The sequence below is a fragment of the Typopeltis vanoorti genome, chromosome 9, assembly GCF_054136105.1.
Source record: "Typopeltis vanoorti isolate ZY-2024b chromosome 9, IOZ_Tvanoo_1.0, whole genome shotgun sequence".
NCBI lineage: Eukaryota > Metazoa > Arthropoda > Arachnida > Uropygi > Thelyphonidae > Typopeltis > Typopeltis vanoorti.
Genome location: NC_143557.1, coordinates 142,998,422 through 143,020,706, shown reverse-complemented (window position 1 = coordinate 143,020,706; position 22,285 = coordinate 142,998,422). Strand labels below are relative to the sequence as shown.

The 22,285-nt window shown below is 37.4% G+C and overlaps 1 protein-coding gene across 1 annotated transcript in view; it reads left to right on the top strand.

The window, feature by feature from the left end:
- Nucleotides 1–22,285, top strand: part of Gmd (GDP-mannose 4,6 dehydratase) — a 133,501-nt gene that overhangs the window by 57,948 nt on the left and 53,268 nt on the right. The window contains exon 7 of the mRNA XM_090397715.1: nt 4,377–4,495. Within this exon, the coding sequence (XP_090253841.1) occupies nt 4,377–4,495 (119 nt within the window). The remainder of the gene's footprint in view (nt 1–4,376; nt 4,496–22,285) is intronic.

The window sequence follows — 22,285 nt, the reverse complement described above, 5'->3', positions numbered from 1 at the left end:
AAAAACATATCAACAGTTTTTTGTTTTTTTTTCCCCACGAACAAATTGCTAGCATGTGGCATTGATGATCTGCTATAAATTTAGCAACCTCATTTGCATATGTGTTTTTGGGAAACGAGAAGGGTCATCCTATAAAACAGGCAAACTGGCTAGAAGAGCATGCACAATTAACACTCTTAATACACGCTGGTTTCATAGCTTTTTTCCATTCTGCCATAATTCTGGACATTGTATCCCAACAGGCATAATGTATGCTGTTTTCTCTCTGAAAAAGCAAACTGTTGAATTAAAGTTACAACTATTATTACTATTACTATTATTACGGGCAACTCCAGGGAGTCATTGGACTCATCGAGGGAGGCCCCAAATCATATTCATCACAACTATTTGACATTCATACAGTATCTATCATACCTCGCCTTAAACTCATTCACTGTCACAGCATCCACCACAGACTCAGGGAGCGCATTCCACTCATTCACTACTCTAAAAGTAAAGAACCCAGCTCTAACACCTTTACTAACCACACTTTTGCCCAGTTTCCATGGATGTCCCCTAGTCCTCCCACAACCAGCCCTGTTCTCAAAAATATCTTCTGAATCAATTTTATAGAAACCCTTCAGTAATTTGAATGTCTCAATCATATCTCCCCTCCTCCGCCTATCAACCAATTTTTGCAACCCACAAATCCTCAACCTGTTCTCATACGGTTCATTCCACAGACCTGCTATCATCTTGGTCACTCGCCTCTGGATCCTCTCCACCTCCTCCCCATCAAGAAGAAACCTAGGTGACCAAATCTGAGCACAGTAGTCTAGATGGGGTCTTAACAAGGCTCGATACAGAGGAACAATAACCTGCTTGTCATCGTATTCTTCAGCAACCAAGTGCTTTGTTGAGCTGTTTTGGTCACTTTTGCAATGTGTCCCCTAAATTTCAATTCCTTATCTACCAACACTCCTAAATCTCGTGCCTCATCAATTTCCTGGAGCACGGTTCCACCAATGCAGTAAACTGCCGCCAATCTTTTCACCCCAAAATGCATAACCTTACATTTTGCCACATTAAACTGACATCCATTCTCCTTAGCCCAGACCTCCAATCTATCCAAATCATCCTGCAAAATTTTGACGTCATCTGCATTCACTATTGCCCTACCCAACTTCGCATCATCCGCAAACAAATGAACTGTTCCTCTCAGATCATTTCCTATATCATTTATGAACAAATTAAACAGCAGTGGTCCAAGAACAGATCCTTGTGGCACACCACTAGTCACAGGCCGTCTTGTGGACTCTACTCCCGAGTAAACCACTCTCTGATATCTCTCCGTCAACCACCCTCCTACCCATCTCACCAACCCTATGTCCATTCCCATATGCTGCAAATTACTGATTAGAATTCCATGTGGAATCCTGTCAAAAGCCTTGGCAAGGTCCAGTAGAATCACCGTAAACCCATTACCCTTATCCAGTTCAGCCGTCACTGTGTTATAATACGTGAGCAAGTTACTGAGGCATGACCTACCCTTCACAAAACCATGCTGTCCCCGATACAGTATCCCATTTTCTTCTATCCAATCTTGTATTTTCCTCTTGACTATTTTCTCTAAGACCTTGACAATGATTCCTGATATGCTAATCGGTCGGTAATTTACTACAGCAGTCTTGGAACCACCTTTATGCAGTGGAACTATTTTCCCCTCTTTCCACCCGCTCGGGACTAACCCAGACCCGAGACTCAAATTAAACAAAATGGTCAAGGGTACTGACAATTCTTTAGCTGCTTCTCGTACAACACGAGCTGGTATACCATCCAATCCCACAGATGTATTGACATTGAGGTTATGCAATAGACTACTCACCTCCACTTCATTAACCACAATTCCCGTATAATCTACTGGTTTATTCGTTTCTGCAATGTCACCACCTGGATGATATACTTTTGCAAAGTGCTCACTCAGTAACTCAACTATCTCAACTGATTCAGTTACCTCCCTACCATCGGCATTCTTTAAAATCAATCTGCCATGTACATTTTTCCTTTTACTTGCTACATATCTAAAAAACTGTTTAGGATTCTCTTTAGCCTGCATGGCCAATGTACATTTGTAATTCTTTTTTGCTTTTCTTACCACACTCGTCACCCTTCTGGTCTGCGCTTTATACCGTTCATGTGCCTGCCGGTCACCCTTCTCCTTAAATTCCCTCCATAGTTGTTTCTTTTTTTGCAACTCAAGCTTAATGGTGTTATTCATCCATTTAACCCCTACTTGATTTATTATTCGGACTCTAGGTATACAGTCAGCCATTGCTTCTTGCAAGCACTTCTTAACTACCTCCCATGCACTATCAACTTCTAGTCCTTGCAGTTGTACATGCCATGGCACTGAACCAATCAAACTCCTAAGCTTGTCATACTTTGCAGCCCGATAATTCCACATGTACCCTGTCTTAATTGAAAATTCTACACCTTTAGCCACCTCCCAAGTTAACACCCTATGATCACTCTCACCGATTGGTGGCAATGTGGTCATATTTGTTACAGCCAAATCCTCCAATGTAATTACTAGGTCAAGTACTCTCTGACCCCTAGTATTTTCCATTACATGCTGTCGCAGATAGTTATCACTTAATAACCGCATAAAATCCAGTTCCTTCCTCCCGTGTGTCCTCTCCTCACTCCAATCAATGCGACCATAGTTGAAATCTCCCATAATAATCACCCTCCTTCCACCCATTTCTTCTATTTGCTTGTGCATACTGTCACCACCATCTTTTCCATCACCTGGTCTATAGCAGCACCCAATTGTATATTTAGTTCTGCTAGCCACAATCTCACACCAAATGGCCTCAAATGTGCTCTTTTCTCTATCCTGCAATTCAACTTCTATTCTCCTTGGCTGGAGCTCGTCAGCTATCATCAACAATACTCCTCCCCCCATTTTATTCTCTCTGTCATTCCTGAACACACTATACCCATCACATTCAATCCCACTAGTTATATCATCTACAGTCAGCCATGTTTCTCTAATACCTATAACCTGTGGTCTGGAAGTGCCAACCATGGCCAAAAACTCTTCCTTCTTGTTCCTAATACTCCTAGTATTAGTGTACATGAATTTAAGACCCCCATTAGCCCCAACCCTACCTTGATGCCTTATATTAACTATCCCACTCTGGTTTGTTGTCCTTATTTGCTCTGGCATATTATATTCATTCTTACATTCAACTGCCTCCATAAGGACTGTATCTCTACTCCCCCCCCCCCCAACAAATCTAGTTTCCCTGAATTTGCACATCCACTACATTCAGCAACACTTTCTCAAGTCTTCTTACACCGTAACCATTCAAATGCAAGCCATCCGTCTTATATAGATCCTTTCGCCCATCAAACTCACTCCACACATCCACAAATTCCACACCACTCGTCATACATAACCAACGCATAAAGTCATTTGCAATTATAGCCCTCCTTTTAAACATTTCACTGTCATACCGTGGCAAAAGACTAATCATTCTAACTCTCTCACTCTTTTCTTTTGCTACCTCAAACAATTCATTCAGGTCTTCTATCATTTCCATTTTATCTCCTTTCAAATCATTCGTACCTGCCACAACAATCATTTCTTTCACCCTTTCCTTTTGCTCTCTAATAGACGCAGTTACGTCCTTTATGGTCGCACCAGGTTGGTATGATTTTGTCAAATCCTCTACTAACACACCTCGTACTAACGAGTCTCCATACAGCACTCTATCCTTCATTTTGTTCATGTTCACATTCATACGTCTATTTTTCCTGTCATACCTTTTGTTATTGGTAACTATAAATGTGTAGTTAGTACTTCAGGTAATACTGATAAGCGAGGCTGTTTTCAATAATATATTGGGAGCAGTAGTGGTAAACCTGTGATTTACTACAGATGCACTGAGGTCGCCATCATTTAACAGGCACAAGTTTTATTTACTTATTTATTATTGTTAGGCATGAAGGGTAGGATAATCTTGCAAGGCAACATTTTAAACAAACCCTAATTTGGGTAAAAACTAATCAGATCACATGGCCTTTTTTTTGTAGATTCCAGTTTTGGAAATTTCTTTTTCCAATCAGCTTTTCAGATTTTACAAAAAAATTTCAATAGATCTTGAAAGGAGAATAAATTAGATGTAAGCAAACTTTTAAGGAAATGTTCATATAATCAAATTTCTTTAATTTAAAGCTAATAATTTTTGATCCCTTGACTTCAAATTTGATCTACTCTGTTTACTTGCATCAGAAAAGCTATTTCTGACACATTAACTAAGTTACTGATATGTAATTTGATTTAATTGTAATAATTTAATCTTAAATATAATAAGTAGTTATTTACATTATAGGCTATGTGGATGATGCTTCAGCAAGAAGAACCTGAAGATTTAGTTATAGCAACTGGAGAGTCCCATAGTGTTCGAGAATTTGTTGAGGCTGCTTTTCTTCACATAGGACAAGAGATTATGTATGTTTTATTTTGAATGTAATAAAAAATACATGTATGTATATATATTATTTTGACCCTTAAGCACCCCCAGAAAAAATATTTATATGAATTATTTTTGGGGTGCTTAAGGGTCAAAGCTGTATAACTGAGAGGAGATCTCCACATAGCCTTTAAAGGAATGCAGAGAACCGAGGCTTCTGATCTAATGTCCAATCCTCACCTTCTCATGGTGCACCCTGTTGGGTATCTACCTGGATACTGAATGAACGAGGATGCTGCCAATTTGGGATTTAGCTGACCAAATTGTATCCTTATTTGCTTAAACCAAAATACAAAATGATGGTACAATTTGACAAAATGTCATGTCTGCTGGTGCGTCACCCGGTTATACAAGGCCCCCATTGTTTTCACCAGGAAACAAGGGCGAACAATGAAAAGTCAGCTACTGGAACAAATCTGAAAACACACCCCAACTCATCATCACCAGAGTTAAAGATCGGTACTATCAACATAAAAAGCCTGAATGGCTAAGAAATGGAGCTAGCTGAGGAATTAGATAAGTACCAGATTGACATAATAGGGGTGACTGAAACAAAAAAGACAAAAACTGATGAGATCTTTCTGAGCAATAAATACAAAATGTTATATTCAGGCAATGACAATCAAGGAAAAGAAGGAGTAGCCATAGTATTCAACACTAAATACGAGGCTTATCTAATTGAATGGCAGGCAGTCTTAAGTATAGTGATATGGGCAAATATGAGAATGGGGAACTGGACAATGAGATTTATTTGTGTCTATTAAGGTAGAAGTGGATGAATTTTTTGAGGCTTTAGAGAAAGCAACTGACACAATGAAAAAGGAAAAGTTGGTCCTTGTTGGAGATCTAAATAGCAGAGTAGGAAATGATTGTTAGACATAAAAAAATATTTTGTGAAAATTTGGAGAAAAGACCAAAGCTAATAATAATAGCAAATACCTGTTGGATTTCTGCTCAGTACATGGACTGGTTATTACTAACCCCATGTTCCAACATAAAAATGTGCACAAATTGACATGGAGAGAAGAGGCAAGGAATAAGAAAAATCTCATTCATTATGTTATTGTTGATAGTGATGTTTTCTCCCTGGTGCAGGACACCAGAGTGTACAGAGGATTTGAAATTGGAAGTGATCACTATTTAGTCTTCAGGATAAAATTGAATTTCATATCGAAAAGAATAACATGTAAGAAAGTTTTAAAGTGAATAAAAGTTGAGCAGCTCTGAGATCTGAACTGTAGACTAAAATTCACAAAGATTATTGAAGAAAAAATGAAAGAGTTTGAGAACTGGAACCAAACCTTGGAGATTCGGTGGCAAGCCTTGAAGAAAACCCTGATTGATTCAGCCAGATAGGCATGTGTTGAGGTTATCTGCAAGGCTAGAAAAATCAGAACTCCATTGTGGACACAGGAAGTTAAAGAGGCAGTGAAGTAAAAGAAGAAAGCATATCAAAAGTTCCTGGCAAATAAGTCAGCTTGTGCTCTTAGAGAATACAGAGACAAATGTAAGAAAGCTAAAGACTGTGTAAAACTAGCTAAACAAAAGTCAAGGGAGGATTTTGGCAAGAACATAGAAAATAAATATCAAGACAGTGGCAAAATATTTTGCAGGTTGTTGAAGAAGCTTAGAAATGGAGGAAAGAGTGCTGTAAAAAGAGTTAGACATGATAAAGGTGATATTAAAACAGGGGAAAAAGATATCCTTCAAGTATTGAGTATGTACTTCGAAAAATTGCTAAATGAAACAAGAAGTGATAGCACAGTTTTAAAAAAAAAACACTCAACAGGCATGCAGTCAGGAATACATCACCATACGTGAAGTAGAAAAAGCCATCGAAGGCTTGAAATGTGGAAAGGCAGCAGTAGTAGATGATATTCGACCAGAAATGCTGAAGTATGGTGGTATAAAAGTCTTACAGAGTCTGCACTGCATAGTTCAGAAAGCCTGGACAGAGGGATGAATTCCTGATGATTGGAGTAGAGCTTTCATAGTACCCATATATAAAAAGGGAAATAAAACTGAATGTGAGAATTACAGAGGTATTCTCCTACTGAGTGTTCCTGGAAAGATTTATGCAAGTATATACTTGAGAAACGGTTGAGAAGAATTGTGGAAGAAAAGCTTGGTGAAGAACAAGCTGAATTCAGGCCAAATATAGGCTGTCAGGATCAGAACTTCACTTTACGAAAATTAGTCGAGAAATCATGGGAATATAACAAAGATCTGTATTTAAGTTTTGTAGATCTGGAAAAGGCATATGACAATGTCGTGACGTTCTATTTTCATGTTATGTTCTAAATCCGCCATCTTGGTTCAAGTCACTCTTATCAATATAATAACTAATTGCGAATTGATCACCGATCCAAAAGTAGAGAAATTTATAATTATACTGCGCCACCCTATTTTTAGATTAGTCTATATAAAATAGTAGGATCAATTCTTAATTAAGTTAGCAGTCTCCTCATTTATTTAGGCCAAATTATTTACTATTCCACTTGGGGTTCCTGCAAGATTCGAATATTTATGAACGGTGCAATAAAAGGGAATTCAGGCAAACACAATATTTAGTTTAACAAAATAAAACATTTAATATATGATATATATAACAAATACAAGAATTCTGCTTTAAAATGAAACAATACAATCAACTTAATACATCTTGCTAAGTCACTCATGCCAATTCAATGTTCTAAACTTTCACATACAATTCACAGCTTCAAAATCACAAGCTTTCTTAACTCAAGTTAATAAAACGAAACTTCTTATTTAATCAGTCTCCACATATCTATCAGCTGTACTTAATGTTTAAATTCACAGGAAGCACTAATCAAGGTAGACAATATTCCAAGCAATCTTATTTCGGACTTTGAACTTCCAAGATATGTTAATGTTAGAATAAACAAACAAATATGATTACTCTTACCAGATACAATCTTCAATACATCTATTAATTGCGAGCACACTTATGAATTAACTTATTTACGTTAGCGGAACACATTAATAAAATTTCTCCAACGATTTAACTGAACTACTGTTAATTGCGCTTCACTACTCAAAAAAAAAAAAAACACATCAATAAGGCACTGATATCTTTCTTTGTTTACTTTTCTCAAACTAGTTAATCTCAATATAATTCTTCTCAGGGCAACATAGAATTAAGACGTGATCCTAGACTAACTGGAACTAATCAGAATTTTCCATTGAATGTCCAGTTCTTTATTTATCCGGATACGGCATTAATTTTCCTTTACAACACAGCTGACTTCACTTGCAGCTAAGTATATGATTCACTATGTTTTGGCTCGCTTCTAAACACTATTCTCATGAATTTCTGCCCTAGAGAACTTATAATTTTCTTCCACTTCTTTTGCTTGTATCCTAGCTTCCTTCCCACTCCGCAAAAACTTCCTCTCTCCTCTAATTCAAAATCTTCTCTATATATATCTAATATCTTTCCTCTCCTTTCAGTCCGAAGGTCACGCTCTATTCGACTCGTGCTTGTTTATTTCATCCGTCTCCATGACAACAAATAAACGCAAACATTTCGCTAATGTAATACAATGCTCTACTACTACATGAGTGATTACATAACGTTACATTTTCACAAATAAGAATAAACAGAATATTTGAGCTACTTAATCAGCTTTTTCATTACGTATAGAATTAATTATAATAATACTTTTCATTACATCATATATATATTTTAGTTATTATAAATTCTGCACATATTATTGCTTAACAAATTAATAGTAGGTTAAGTTTAGAATAAATATTTAAATAATAATCCTAAATTAAGGAATAATAAATAATTTTTATACAAATCATTATTAATACATAATAAGCAATGTTAAATGTGAATGAAAAAAATTAAATTAACCAACATAGTTTCATTCACAATTTAACAACAAGGTACCAAGAGAGAAGCTACTCAGTACTCTACAGCAAGGGTTCCCAACTTTTTGTTTCCTAGAGCACATTCTAAAATACCGATAGGGCGACGGGCACCATCTATTTTTTCAAGCAAATTTTTTGAATTCGTTTGTTAAATGAATACATACAAAGTTTATATTATAATCAAATGTTTTATTACTTAAAAGTTTACATTATATAAAAATGTAAATATATATATGTAAGCTAGTGTGAACTTTGGCATTGCATTTCATTAGCCAGTGCTTCATAATTAGGAGAATATGATGATATTCCAGTTCTTAAACTGGAATGAACAACTTCGAATGCGCGTCTACTTTATATTGTATGCGTTTAATACTCGTCATGTGTCATTAACGCATGCATCATATAGCATACCATGAATTGTTGCGTGATTATTTCAAACTATACGCCACACGGTTGAACAGCGGCGGGCACAAATTGGTCGACGGGCGCCATGGTGCCTGCAGGCATTGGGTTGGGAACCCCTGCTCTACAGTTATATGGTGTCAATGGTGCATTATATCAAGCAATACTTAGTCTCTATTTGAGTTGTAAGTCAGCAGTTAGAATTGAAGGAAGTATAAGAAGGTGGTTTAATGTTAAATCTGGTGTGAGACAAGAATGTACATTATCCCCTCTGTTATTCATTATCTATATGGATCACATTATGAAATAGAGTGGTATTAAACATGATATCAAAATTGGAGATGTTAATGTCAGCTCTTTGCTTTATGCGGACGATGTTGAACTTGTAAATAAATCCGCTACAAGTCTGCAAGATTCCCTGACTAAATTGAATAGCTGTTGTAATAGATATGGTATGAAAGTCAGCAATAAAAAGACAAAGATGATGAAAATAGGTAGAATCATTGAAAATGTCAACTGTGTTGTGAACGGAGAACTTGCGGAACAAGTAAAACATTTCAGCTACTTAGGCACGATTTTTAATGAAGATGGTAAATTTAATATGGAAATAGATAACAGAATCAACAAAGCTGGTATGGTAGGAAGTCAATTGAATAAATTCATGTGAAATAAGAGGGAAATTAGTCTGAGCACTAAATTAGCTGTATGCAAGAAAGTGTTCAAACCAGTTTTAACTGGTTTGAACACTTTCTGAGAGCTGGGTCAGAAGTAAAACACTTGACCAAAGACTAGAGACCACAGATGTGAGAGTCCTGAGAAAGATTATAGGCATGAACAGAATGACATCACTGGCAATACCATATTAAAAACAAGGATATTAGGAAAGAACTTGACATTGTCTGCATCCAGGAATGCATTAGCAGAGCTAATCTCAGGTGATATGGTCACTTAAACAGAATGGACGAGGAAAGATTAGCAAAACAAGTGTTCTCTGCCAGGTTGGCAGGAAAACGACCCAGAGGAAGACCAAGATATAGGTGGATTGATACTGTACAAAGTGCCTTAGACAATAGAAATATAAGATCTGATAATGTTGGAGTCTTGACAAGTAACAGACTGATTTTAGAGGAAAATTGTAGATAGAAAGTTAGTAATGATGTAAATTTTTCATGTAGTACTATCATATCCTGTACACCCCTTGAGGGTACATGGCAGGAATTTGATGATGATGATGATATATTATTTTGAATGGTTTTAAAAATATATGTATGTGTATATATTATTTTGAATATATTAAAAAATATGTGTGTGTGTGTACAATATGTTACCAAAAGTGTCTGGACACTCCAATAGTTCTACATTGCCTTGCCTGTAATGCACAGATACACATCCACAATGCTATGTAAGTATAGGCACATACATGGGCATTAGCAGTGTAGACATTTTTGCCATCAGGATGAGTCTAATAAAATAATTGAGTCTGTCCGAACATGGTATGATTATTAGAACCCACAAGTTCAGTCATTCGGGCTGAGGGATTTCTGCCACATTGTGCATGCCCCAGTCTGCTGTCAGCAAGGTTATCATGTCATGAACATTGTGCATGCCCCAGTCTGCTGTCAGCAAGGTTATCATGTCATGAAAATGTGATGGAACCACCAAGCCTACTCCCCCGAACTGGTAGGCCGTAGAAATTCACAAATTGGGACCAGTGAACTCTCAAGAATGGTGTCACAGTAAATCGTCAGTCAGTCTTAACAGTCATCACAAACACTTCCACATAAGCTTTGGAATGGATGCTAGTGACTGATCTATTTGTCGGAAAGTGTTTGTCCTTGGGTTTCATGGTCATGCTGTGACTCATAAACCCTTGATTACACCTGCCAATGCATGCCACCATCTGGAATGGTGCAAACAACACTCATTGGGCTGTGGGTTACTGGAAGAGGATTCGGTGGAGCACTGAATCATGGTACATGATCTGGCTATCTAATGGACATGTCTGGACCTGGCGGATGCCTTGTGAACTATACGTAATGGGAATGTTTTGTATTGACCATGAAATTTGGAGTCAGTAGCATAATGGTCTAGGGCTGTTTTTTCTGGTTTGGACACTGGGCCCATTGTTTGTGTCCAGATCTTTAAATGCTAATGCTTACCATGACATTTTGGATAATTCTGTTCTTTCCACACTGTCGCAACAGTTTGTAATAGGCTCTTTCCTGTATCAGCATGATAACACACCTACTGACAAAGCAAGGACCCTAGCTGCGTGGTTTGAAGACATGGAGGTGGAAGAACTAAACTGGCCTGCCCAAATCCCTGACCTCAACCTTAATGAACATCTTTGGGATAAGCTGGAATAAAAGTCACATGCCAAACCTACTCGTCAGCTGTTTGCCATACTACAGGAGGAATGGAAATGAATTATAGCAGTTTAGCAGAACTTAGAAGAGAGTCCACCCCAAAAGGGTAATGGCCGTAATAACAGAGAAAGAAAGAAAGCCTGACCTCGTATTGACTGCAATGCTGTAGCAATGGGAAATACAAACAGTTGCTGTCTGTACACTTTTGGCAACATAGTGTATACACTCCACTCACACACACTTAAATACATGCAATAGCAAACCTGTGCTGCAGCTTGTGATAAATGCAGAACAACCATTAAGAAATCCAGATCTGCTTTGAAAAGGGATAACAGCAGAACACCTCTTCTCTAAATGGCAGTTGTGTATTCTGACTGCGACTTCTGCTTGCCTGTGTTTCATCTCCCGCTCTTGTTTCATCTCCTTTAGGTGGCATCACCATTAGAGCACCTAAAGATAAAGCTGACCTCCTGGAATCGTTCTTTTTCTCTAACTCCTCCATAGATGATCAATGGAAATCGCCTCCTACTGTACACAGGCAGCATATCATGTTTTTCTGTGATCTTTTGTCAAAAATACATCATTAAAATCTTAAATCCTAGATACCAAAAAGTCTTTTGGTCCTAATGTGTCTCTCTAATTATACTTAAAAGTTGTACTTTAGAGCTAATATTTATCCTACATGATCTCAGCTGGCACTTATCCCACCAATATATTGATGTTTGTATATCCGCCCCATTCCAGAGATAAAAAGGGGGGGAAGTTAATAAAAAAAGTCTGCTACCACCCTCACCTCTGCCTCTCCAACATGATGGAGAAGGTCATCAACAGCTGATTCCTTCACTATCTCAAGACCCACAAGTTGATAACTAGTATGGATCTGATCTTTAATTTGTTGTTTAGCCAGTATGGATTATGCCACTCTAGATCCATGGCATCCTCTTAACCTATATTGCCCACCATCAGAAATATGCTTTTGAGATATTTGGATCATTACATCGTGTCTGCCCAATAAATTGCCATAATTTGGTCTACCTTCTGTAAATGAGTATTCAAAATTCTCTCTCTCTCTCAGGTCATTTGCTCTATGTCATGATGGTTCATTTTCTCTTTTCAAGCTCCTCTATTAATGCAAAAGTGCCTCAGAGCCCCGTTCTCTCACCTGGTCTGTTTCTCTTAAAGATAAATGACCTTTTCTTTTGCTGTGGATATCCCCCCCCCTCCCCAACACACTCATTTGACAAACTGCAGTGCACAAACATCCTGAGCATCAAAATCTGCAACTAGTGCTTCAAACACTGATCTCCATACCATACTTCATTAGGGCTACCAAAATGGTGTTTCTTTTTCTTCCAAAAAAGATCTCAGCTTCTCTTATTCTTGAGCAAGAACATCATGATGAGTTTATTTTTTTGGAATGCTGAATAAAGAAATAGCTCATCTGCATGTAATCCTTCACAGGACAAAGCATGTGATTAAAAAGCTGCAGAAATAGCAACAGATTAATCTGAGAACAGAAAATGCAAGAGGTCTAAAGCCAAAAAGAAAACTGTAAGAATAAATGGGAAAAGGAGCGTAAGTAGATAATTTTTTATTGCAATTCTATGATTAGAAGTGCTTCACAAAAGTGCTACAAAATCTTGCTTCTGTGGTGCAAAAATTAATAATATTAGCAGTTCTGTCAGAATGCAGAAAGAGAAGGTGAAAAGAAAAGTATTGTTTTGACTAGAACCAATAACTTCAGAGGTGAGAAGTATTGTATGAGGGAAGATGTGAAAAAGTTATTGGAAGAAGCAAAAAAAAAAAAACAGTGAGAGGGTGAAGTTTGCATGTCTGTTGCCATGCTATGATAGAGGTGAAGTGAGAAGGAGTGCAGTTAGCCTCCTTTCCAAAAGTTATAGGCATTAGTGAGACTTGGCTAACAGCAGATGATGTAATTAGAGGGATAGAATGTGATTGATTTAGTATTTTCACAGAGGTTAGAGTAAGACAGAAGTAGACGAGTCATTGCTGGTGATAATAGATGAATTGCAGCCAACAAGAGTAGCAGTCTTTCGTGCAGACTGCAGTCAATCTGTTATGAAATTGAGACCAATAGGACAAAATACAAAATTGGTTGCTGCTATAGGCCAGGGGGTGCAGGGATGATGTGGAAGACACGTATCAGCAGACTAGTACAATGAGTGTAATTCAAATAATTATTATGAGGGACTTCAACTTCAGAGACATAGATTGGAAGAAGGAAATATCACATGGCAGGAAGGAAATGGAATTTATACACTTACTGAGAGATAATTACTTGAAGCAGAAGGTGATGGAGGGGACTACAAGAGTGTTGGATCTTGTTATAGAATCAGAAAACCTGTCCATAACTAAGGTGGCTGGCTAAATTGCCTCTGAATGGGGAATTGATCATGTGGTCTTGACTTGCTTTGTAGCAAAACTTGGAAATTCCAGTTAAGAAAGAGTATATGTGGAACTACAAGGCAAATGCTTATCATACACTTAGGAGGCAGCTTGAAGCAGTATCATAGCATAAAGATTGCAAGGGAAGGATGTTCACAGTGCATGTTAGATTGTCAAGGGGTATCTGGAGGAAGTAATATCCACTGTATACCTAAGATCAGGATGGTAAATCGGGTAGGAATTAGATGGATTAATAATATCATTAAGCATCAGCTGCAAACAAAGACAATGTTGTGGAGGATATATAAGAAGAAAGGTGAAAGGATGGTAAGGAAGGCAATTATGAGAAGAAATTAGTTCAGCAGATGAAAGAAAATTCCAAAGAGTTTTCATTATGGAGGAAGAATGACTATGGAAGGTTAACTTTAATGAGTGCAGATGGTAAAGAGATGAAATTGTTGAGCTACTGAGACAGAGGTGACAAGGACCAATGTGAGAACAGAGGTCGAAGAATTGGAGGTACTTAGTATATTGCAGAATCTGAATGCAAATACTGCTGTCGGATTGAATATATATTGGCTTGCATTTTGCGAGAATGTATAGGAGAAGATAAAGGTGATTCCTTTGACTAGATTGTTTGTCTCAGCTCTAGCAAAGTCACAAGAAAGTGGAAGGAGGGCACAATAATTCCTTTGCACAAAAGAGGATCTAAATCTGTGGTAGCAAATTATAGACCAATTAGTATCTCAGGAGCAGTGGTAAAAGTACTAGAAATATTGCTCAAAAAGAGAATTCGAGAATGAGTCAATAAGAATATGATATTCCATGAGGGACAGCATGACTTTGTGAAGGTCATCATGTCTTAGTAATCTACTAACTTGTGCACGTAGGTTTCTGTGGTTAAGCAGTTCTGTAGGTATTTTCCAGTATTGAGACCACATATTAATATAAAGAGTTTATTAAAAATAAACAATTGAAAAAAACCCAACACGTTTCGTTCGTCTTAAGACTTACATCATCAGGGGTAATGGATATAAAGGTTTAACACAACAAAAGCTTATTGACAATTAATTACACATTAGATGTTTTTAACTTCACAACTGTCAAAGAATTGAGAAACCATAATACAAATGATAAATTCGTCACTGTATGCATGTTGGAACATTGCTAGTTGTTGTCACGTTCTGTGGCTCACGCATGTTATGTCCGAGGTCCAAAGCAGTTAGATTTTTGGTGAAGGCCGACCACACTTGATATAAAACAAGCCTTGATTTTACATTTATCAAGACAAACAAATATTGGGAACAAAAAGAAGGACTTGCAATCAGTTGCCCCCCCCCCTCCCCTTTTTTTTTTCCAGCTCTGGCCAACCTTATTATGGAAAATTTTGAAACAGATGCATTAAAAACCTATCAGAAAAGACCGTTACGTGGCTACGTTATGTCAATGATATTTTCGTTATTTGGATGGGAACGGTAGATGAGCTGATTGCTTTTAAAGATTATCTGAACAATTTCCATCCAAATATAAAATTCACTATTGAACTAGAACAGCACAAAAAATCACATTTCCTTGATATCCTTATTGAAGCAAACAAAGAAGAAAAACGATTATCCTTCTCTGTTTACAGAAGCCCACCACAACGGGAGGATTTTTAAATGCTGCTTCACACCATCATCCATCGCAAAAAATGTGCATAATTAAAACTTTGAGAGACAGAGCATACAATAATCTAGCACACCGATGAAAAGAAATGAAGAATTACACTACCTGGCACAGAATTTCACACTTAATGGTTTTGAATCCAAGACGATAACAAAATTCTTAATACAGCTCCTGCAACTCCCTTACTTAAACAAGATTTTAAGAATGCAGTCACACTGCCATACATCAGAAATATCACAGATAAATTGGCTATGTTGCTCTGCATGTACAACATAAAAGTGGCTTTTCTACCTTTTCAAAAAATATCAAGACTCCTACATCCACCAAAACTGCCACACCACCCCATGGAAAAAAAACCAGGCATATATGAAATTCATTGCTCTTGTGGCATTTGTTACATAGGCCAGATGGGAAGGTCAGGAGAGATCCGCATGTCTCAGCACGTAAAAGACATGGAAAAAAGAAGGGGGCACAAATCAGGCTTAGCATTCCACACCGTTGAAAGCTACTGGCCATCAAGTACTCTGGCAACAGACAAACTAATGCTTAGGACCGTTCCACAGTGCAATAAAAATCAAGGCTTGATTTTACATCAAGTGTGGTCTACCTTCTTCAAAAATCCAACTGCCTCGGACATAACACGCGTGAGCCACAAAACGTGACAACAACTAGCAATGTTCCAACATGCATATAGTAACAAATTTATCATTTGTATTACGGTTTCTCAATTATTTGACAGTTGTGAAGTTATAAAAAAAACATCTAATATGTAATTAATTGTCAATAAGCTTTTGTTGTGTTAAACTTTTATATACTATTATCCCTGATGATGTAAGTCTTAAGATGAACGAAACTTGTCAGGTTTTTTAATTATTTATTTTTAATTAACTCTTTATATTAATGTGTGGTCTCAATACCGGAAAATACCTACAGAATCTACTAACTTTTTATAATAGAGTAACAGCTGAGTTGGACAAAGGAAATGGTTATTATTTACATAATTTATGTAATTACACAGTGATTTTGCAAAGACATTTGACAGGATACCTCATGGAACTGTAACACAGACGGCAGCAAATGGGAGTGGATAGGAAACTGGTGATATCTTAAAGGATGGCTGGGGGACAGATACTAAACAGTAGTATATGGAGAAACAGAATCCAGTAGAAGGCAGGTTACTAGTGGTATGCCACAGGACTCTGTGCTCAGACCACTGCCATTTAATTTGTACATAAATGATATAGGAACTCAAAATAATGGTACAACATGATGGAGTTTCATGCCAGCTGGGGTATTGCCCAGTTAGACAAGATCCCTGTTGTTTTTGCCTGGGAACTACAGCAAAAAAGCCAGCTACTGGAACAAACTTCAACTCATCATCAACAGAGATCAATCAAGATTTAGCACCATCATCATATGAATGGAAAAGAAATGAAACTAGCAGAAGAATTGGATAAGTAACAGATGTACATAATAGGTGTTACCAAAACAAAGAAGACAAAAAACAGGTGAGATCTTTCTAAGAAACAAATACAAGATAGTATATTCGGGAAATAACAATCAGGGAAAAGGAGTAGTAGTATAATAATAAACACTAAATATGAGGATAATCTTCTTGAAAGGTATGCAATATCAAGTAGAGTGATGTGGGCTACTATCAGAATGGGAAAATGGACAGTGAGACTTATTTGTGGTAAGCACAGAAGATTCTGATAAGGAATGGGTCCCACAGAAGATTCTAATAAGGAAGAAGTGAAGGAATTTTTTGAAACATTAGATAAGGAAGCTGACACAACAAAAAAAGAAAAGTCAGTTCTTGTTGAGATCTGTACAGTAGAGTAGGAAATGATTACCAGACATATAAGAATGTTTTGGGAAAATTTGGAGATAAGCACAAAGCTAATAATAATGGTAAGCACCTGCTAGATTTCTGCTCAGGACATGGACTAATTATTACTAACACCATGTTCCAACATAAAAATTTCACAGTTTCACATGGAGAGAAGATGCAAGGAATAAGAAAAAAAATCTCATTGACTGTGTTATTTTCAATAATGATGTTTTACCAATGGCTCAGGACACAAGAGTATACAGAGGATTTGAAATAGGAAGTGATTATCATTTAGTGTTGAGCAGAATAAAATTGAGCTTCATGAAAAGAAGGGTGTGTGAGAAAGTTTGAAACAAATCAAAGTTGAACAGCTATCAGATGTGAAAAACTGAAAGTGTTTGAAAACAAGAACTGAACTTTGGAGATTCAGTCGCTTACCTTAAAGAAATTTTGATTGATTCAGCCAGAGAGGCATGTGTGTACAATTAGAACTCCATGTTGGACGAAGGAAGTTAAAGGGACAGTCAAGAAAAAGAAGAAAGCATATTGAAAGTGCAAGTAAGTCAGCTAATGCTCTTAGGGAATATAGAGAAAATGTAAGACAGCATAGCATTGTGTAAAAAGAGCTAAACAAAAGTTATTTAAAGATTTTGGTAAGAATATTGAAAATAAATATCAGAAAGGTGGTGAAATATTCTGTAGGCTATTGAAAACGCTCAGAAATGGGGGAAAGAGTACTGTGAAAGGAAGTAAAGATGATAAAGGGGACATGTAAACTGAGTATAAAGATATTCTTGATGTATTGAATAATTACTTTGAAAGATTGCTAAATGAAACAAGCAGTGATAGCATGTGGTAGAAAACACTCGAAAGGAATGCCATCTGGAATATATATCTGTACTTGAAATAGAAAAAGCTATCGCAAACCTGAAATGTGGAAAGGCAGTTGGCATAGATAATATTTGACCAGAAATGCTAAAATATGGAGGTATAAAAGTTTTACAGTGGTTTCACTTCATAATTCAGAAGACCCTGTCAGAGGGTCAAATTCCAAATGATTGGAATAAAATGCTCATAGTACCCATCTATTAAAAAAAAAGAAGAAGAAGAAAGCTGAATGTGAGAATTACAGAGAAATTTCTCAAAGTGTTCTTGGTAAGATATATGCAAGTATTCTTGTTGAGAAACAGCTAAGAAAAATTGTGGAAGAGAAGCTTGGAGAACATGCTGGGTTCATGCCAAACAGAGGTTGTTAGGATCAGACTTTCATTTTAAAACAAATTGTTGAGAAATCATAGGAATATAACAAGGATCTGTATTTAAGTTTAGTAGACCTACAAAAGGCATATGACAAGGTGCCGAGAGGAAAGCTGTTCAAAATGCTTCAGTTATATGGTGTAAATGGGACATTACATCAAGCAATACATAGTCTCTATTTAAGTTTTAAATTAGTAGTTAGAATTGGAGAAGGTACAGGAAGATAGTTTGATGTTAAGTCAGGTGTGCGATGAGGGTGTACATTATCTTCACTGCTATTCATCTTCTATATGGATCACATTATGGAGGAAAGCAGTATTAAACTTAATATCAGAATTTTAGATGTTAATGTCAGCTCTTTATTTTATGCAGTGATGTCATACTCCTAAATAAATCCTGGACAAGTCTGTAGGATTCCCTGACTAAATTGAATAGCTGCTGTAATAAATTTGGTGTGAAAATCTGCATTAAAGAAACAAAAACAATGAAAATAGGCAGAAACACTGAAAACATCAACTGTATCCTGAATGGTGAACCTATAGAATAAGTAAAATATTTCAGTTATTTAGGCACAATTTTTAGTGAAGATGGCAAATTAAATTTGGAAATAGATGGCAGAATTAGCGAAGCTGGTATTTAGGAAGTCAGCTGAATCTTACTCCATAAATTTTTATGGAGTAAGAGAGAGAGAGAGATTAGCCAAAACGTTAAACTGGCTGTATACAAGACAGTGTTCAACCCAGTTTTAACTTATGGATCTGAGAGCTAGGTTAAATATAAAACTCTTGACCAAAAACTGGAGTTCAGATCTGAGAGTCCTGAGAAAGATTAGGGAACTGAAGATGGCATTAATGGTAGTATCATATTAAAAACAAGGATATTAGGAAAGAACTTGACATTGTTAGCATCTAGGAACATGTCATCCATAGGATACATCCAGGTAGTATGATATTTGACAAAAAGTAATTCATTTTGGGATACAAAGATTACAACCTGTGTACCACATTGAAGGAACTGTACTCCAGGAAATTGATGAAGCAAGAAATTTGAGGATAGTAGTAGACAGAGCAAAGTTCAGAGGGCATATTGCTAAAGTGGCCAGGGTGGGCTCACAAGATTACTTGATTACTGAAGAAAACACTAACAAGCATAGATAAGGGAGTTATCGTTCCTCTTTATAAAGTCTTGATATGACCACATGTGGATTACTGTTTTCACATCTGGTGATGAGAAATACTCCCTATGAGCATAGATTAAGGGTTTTGGGTTGCAAAAATTGGTGAATATTTAAAAAAGAGGGGGGGGTAGAAACATTTATGTTTATGGCTACATGAAACTGGAAAGTGAAAAGTACAATGACAATTTCCAGAAACAAATGATGAAAATCTTAACATATGAAAGTTAATTACATAAAAGGCACAACCTGTTTTCTAACTTTCTTATTTGATTAAAATAAAGCAAAAGTAACTTGTCAGAATCAAGCCAGGAGCAATTATCGTATTGCTGCACCAAGTATGACAAGGCTGCATGTTCTCACAACACTTCACAACATAAATGTCGCTGTATCTGAGGTTTAATTAGAGAGCAGTTGTATCTTGTACGAGAAACTTGATCCATTAGAGGAGGCCCATTTCACATTGCATTATCATCTTCTAACATGAGGAGGAGCTCTGCTGATACTATGACGAGGGCTATGAGAATAACGTCTTCATGGTGAGACAGGACCGTGATTTTCTGTTTGCTCCATAACCACCGCCATGACCATACCAACTACAAGAGTCAAGGTAAAGTCTGAAAAGCCAATCCAAGACCTCATCCGTCACCTTGTGGGTGTCCTGTAGGCCACCACCTTGAAATTGGCACCTTGGGCAGTCATACACAATATGAGCAATCGTCTGAGCCATGGGCGAACAATCACAACAAGGGTGATCTGACAGCCCCCATTTATGTAGAAGGTAGCCACATCTGCCCTGATTAGTTCTGATCCTATTTATTGATGACCAAATCTTCCTAGGAAGAGCAAAACCAGGCTATAGAGCACAGGGATCTTTTACCAGGAAGCCGTTTGTTTGGAGATTGTTAGACCAGTGTTCTCTCCATATGTCAGATACTGATTGTAGCGCAGCTGAAGAGAGTTCATCCATGGACCGGAGAGGCTTTCTAGATTTGAGGCGAAGACTAGGTGGATTTATGAGAATCTGGTGCAGGGGAAGGAGTGAATTGCTCATTGCTTTATTAAATTCCTTATGTTAGATAGTACAGGCAGCCAGGAGAGAGGGGGTGCTTCTTACTGTCCCACTAATTGTGTGCATAGTAGAGTTTAGCTGGTTGTCTATAATATTAGTGTGTGCACTTCTTTCTCAGACATGGGCACAATATTCTGCTGCAGAGAATGCGAGGGCTAGTCTAGTGAAGATGATCTTAGGACTTGTGCACCACAACCCCAGGTTGTTCTAGCAAGCCTTGAAATGATACTGTTTCTGGTTTTAATTTTATTGGAGAGGTTGATGATGTGCCTTTTATAGGTTAGGCTTCTGTCTAGGCTCACTCCAAGGTATTTTGGGTGAGGCTCGTGTTACACCATTTTTCCATAGAAAGAGAGGTTGAGTTGTCGATTCGCCTCTACACAGGTGAAATACTGAGGACACTTTTTTATTGGATTTGACTTCAAGTACCACTGCTTGAAGTACTCTTCCAGGGTGTTCAGGTCTATATTCAAGGTTGATTCTAGGTTGGCAAAGGAGGTGGATTGATGTAAGATCGCTAGGTCATCGGCATACATATACTTGCTTGATCTGGTATGAGGTAGATCATACACGTAGATATTAAAAAGTAAAGGGGATAACACAGAGCTCTGAGGAAGACCATTGTGAAGGAATCTGGACCTACTCTTTTTTCTGCCAATATGGACCCAGATCTTTCTGTTGGAGAAAATAGATTCAAAAAGTTGTCAAGTTTTTTTGCACTTTACAATCTTCCCTAGTTTTATGAGCAGGCCTCTGAGCCAGACAGTATCATAAGCTGATGTTAGGTCAATGAAAATGGCTCCAGATTTAAGTTTCTTCTGGAAGCCAGCTTCAATTTTAGTTGTCAGGGCCAGGACCTGGTCATCACAGCAACTTCTTCCTGTTCTGAAGCCAGCTTGTTCGATGAGTGGTGAAATTCTTTTAAGGAGAATTCTTTCAAAGAGCTTAAAGGTGGTGCAAAGCAAGGAGATAGGTCGTAGGTTTTTTCACATCATTTGGATCTTTCCCTGGTTTTGGCACAACAATTATTTTGGCTTATCCCCACAGCTTTGGCAATTTCTGAGAAAAGGGCGTTGGAGGGTGGGGCACAGGAAGGCTGTCTCAATTCCCCCCATAGAAACATTTAAATTACTTAAAGGCTTTTATAGGATTAATGCAGGGGAAATGCTTCAGCACTTGGTTAGGAGGAAAGGGCAGAATAAGAGGTCATTCGTACAAGTTGGGTAAGAGCATTGTTAACAAGAATGTGAGGACTAGATTTTTCACTTGGAGAGTGAATGAATGAATGGAATGAGTTGCCTGAGTCAGATGTCAGTGCTTTGTCTCTTAATGGTTTCAATAATGATATTGTCAGTAATACACAAGTCACCAAACAGGATCAGCTCCTTTCTCTTCTCCATTATAATACTGCTCAGATGTTTGTGGTGGTGGTGTACTGAAAACCTCCCTGAAAATGCTTAATGCTGTCTAGAGGAGAGCATTTCAGCTGATAGATGACCCCCCCCCCATCTCTCTTTCAATTACTTACTTACTGGAACCACTATTTCATAGGCAGTCTGTCTCAGCTCTCTGCCTTTTCCTCAAGTACACTGCTCCACCAAACTGGCATCCTAAATTATACTTACCAAGAAATTATATTTTTTTTTGTTTAATTCTTTTATCCCAAGTGTAAGCAAATAGTTTGTGTGTAATGTATCA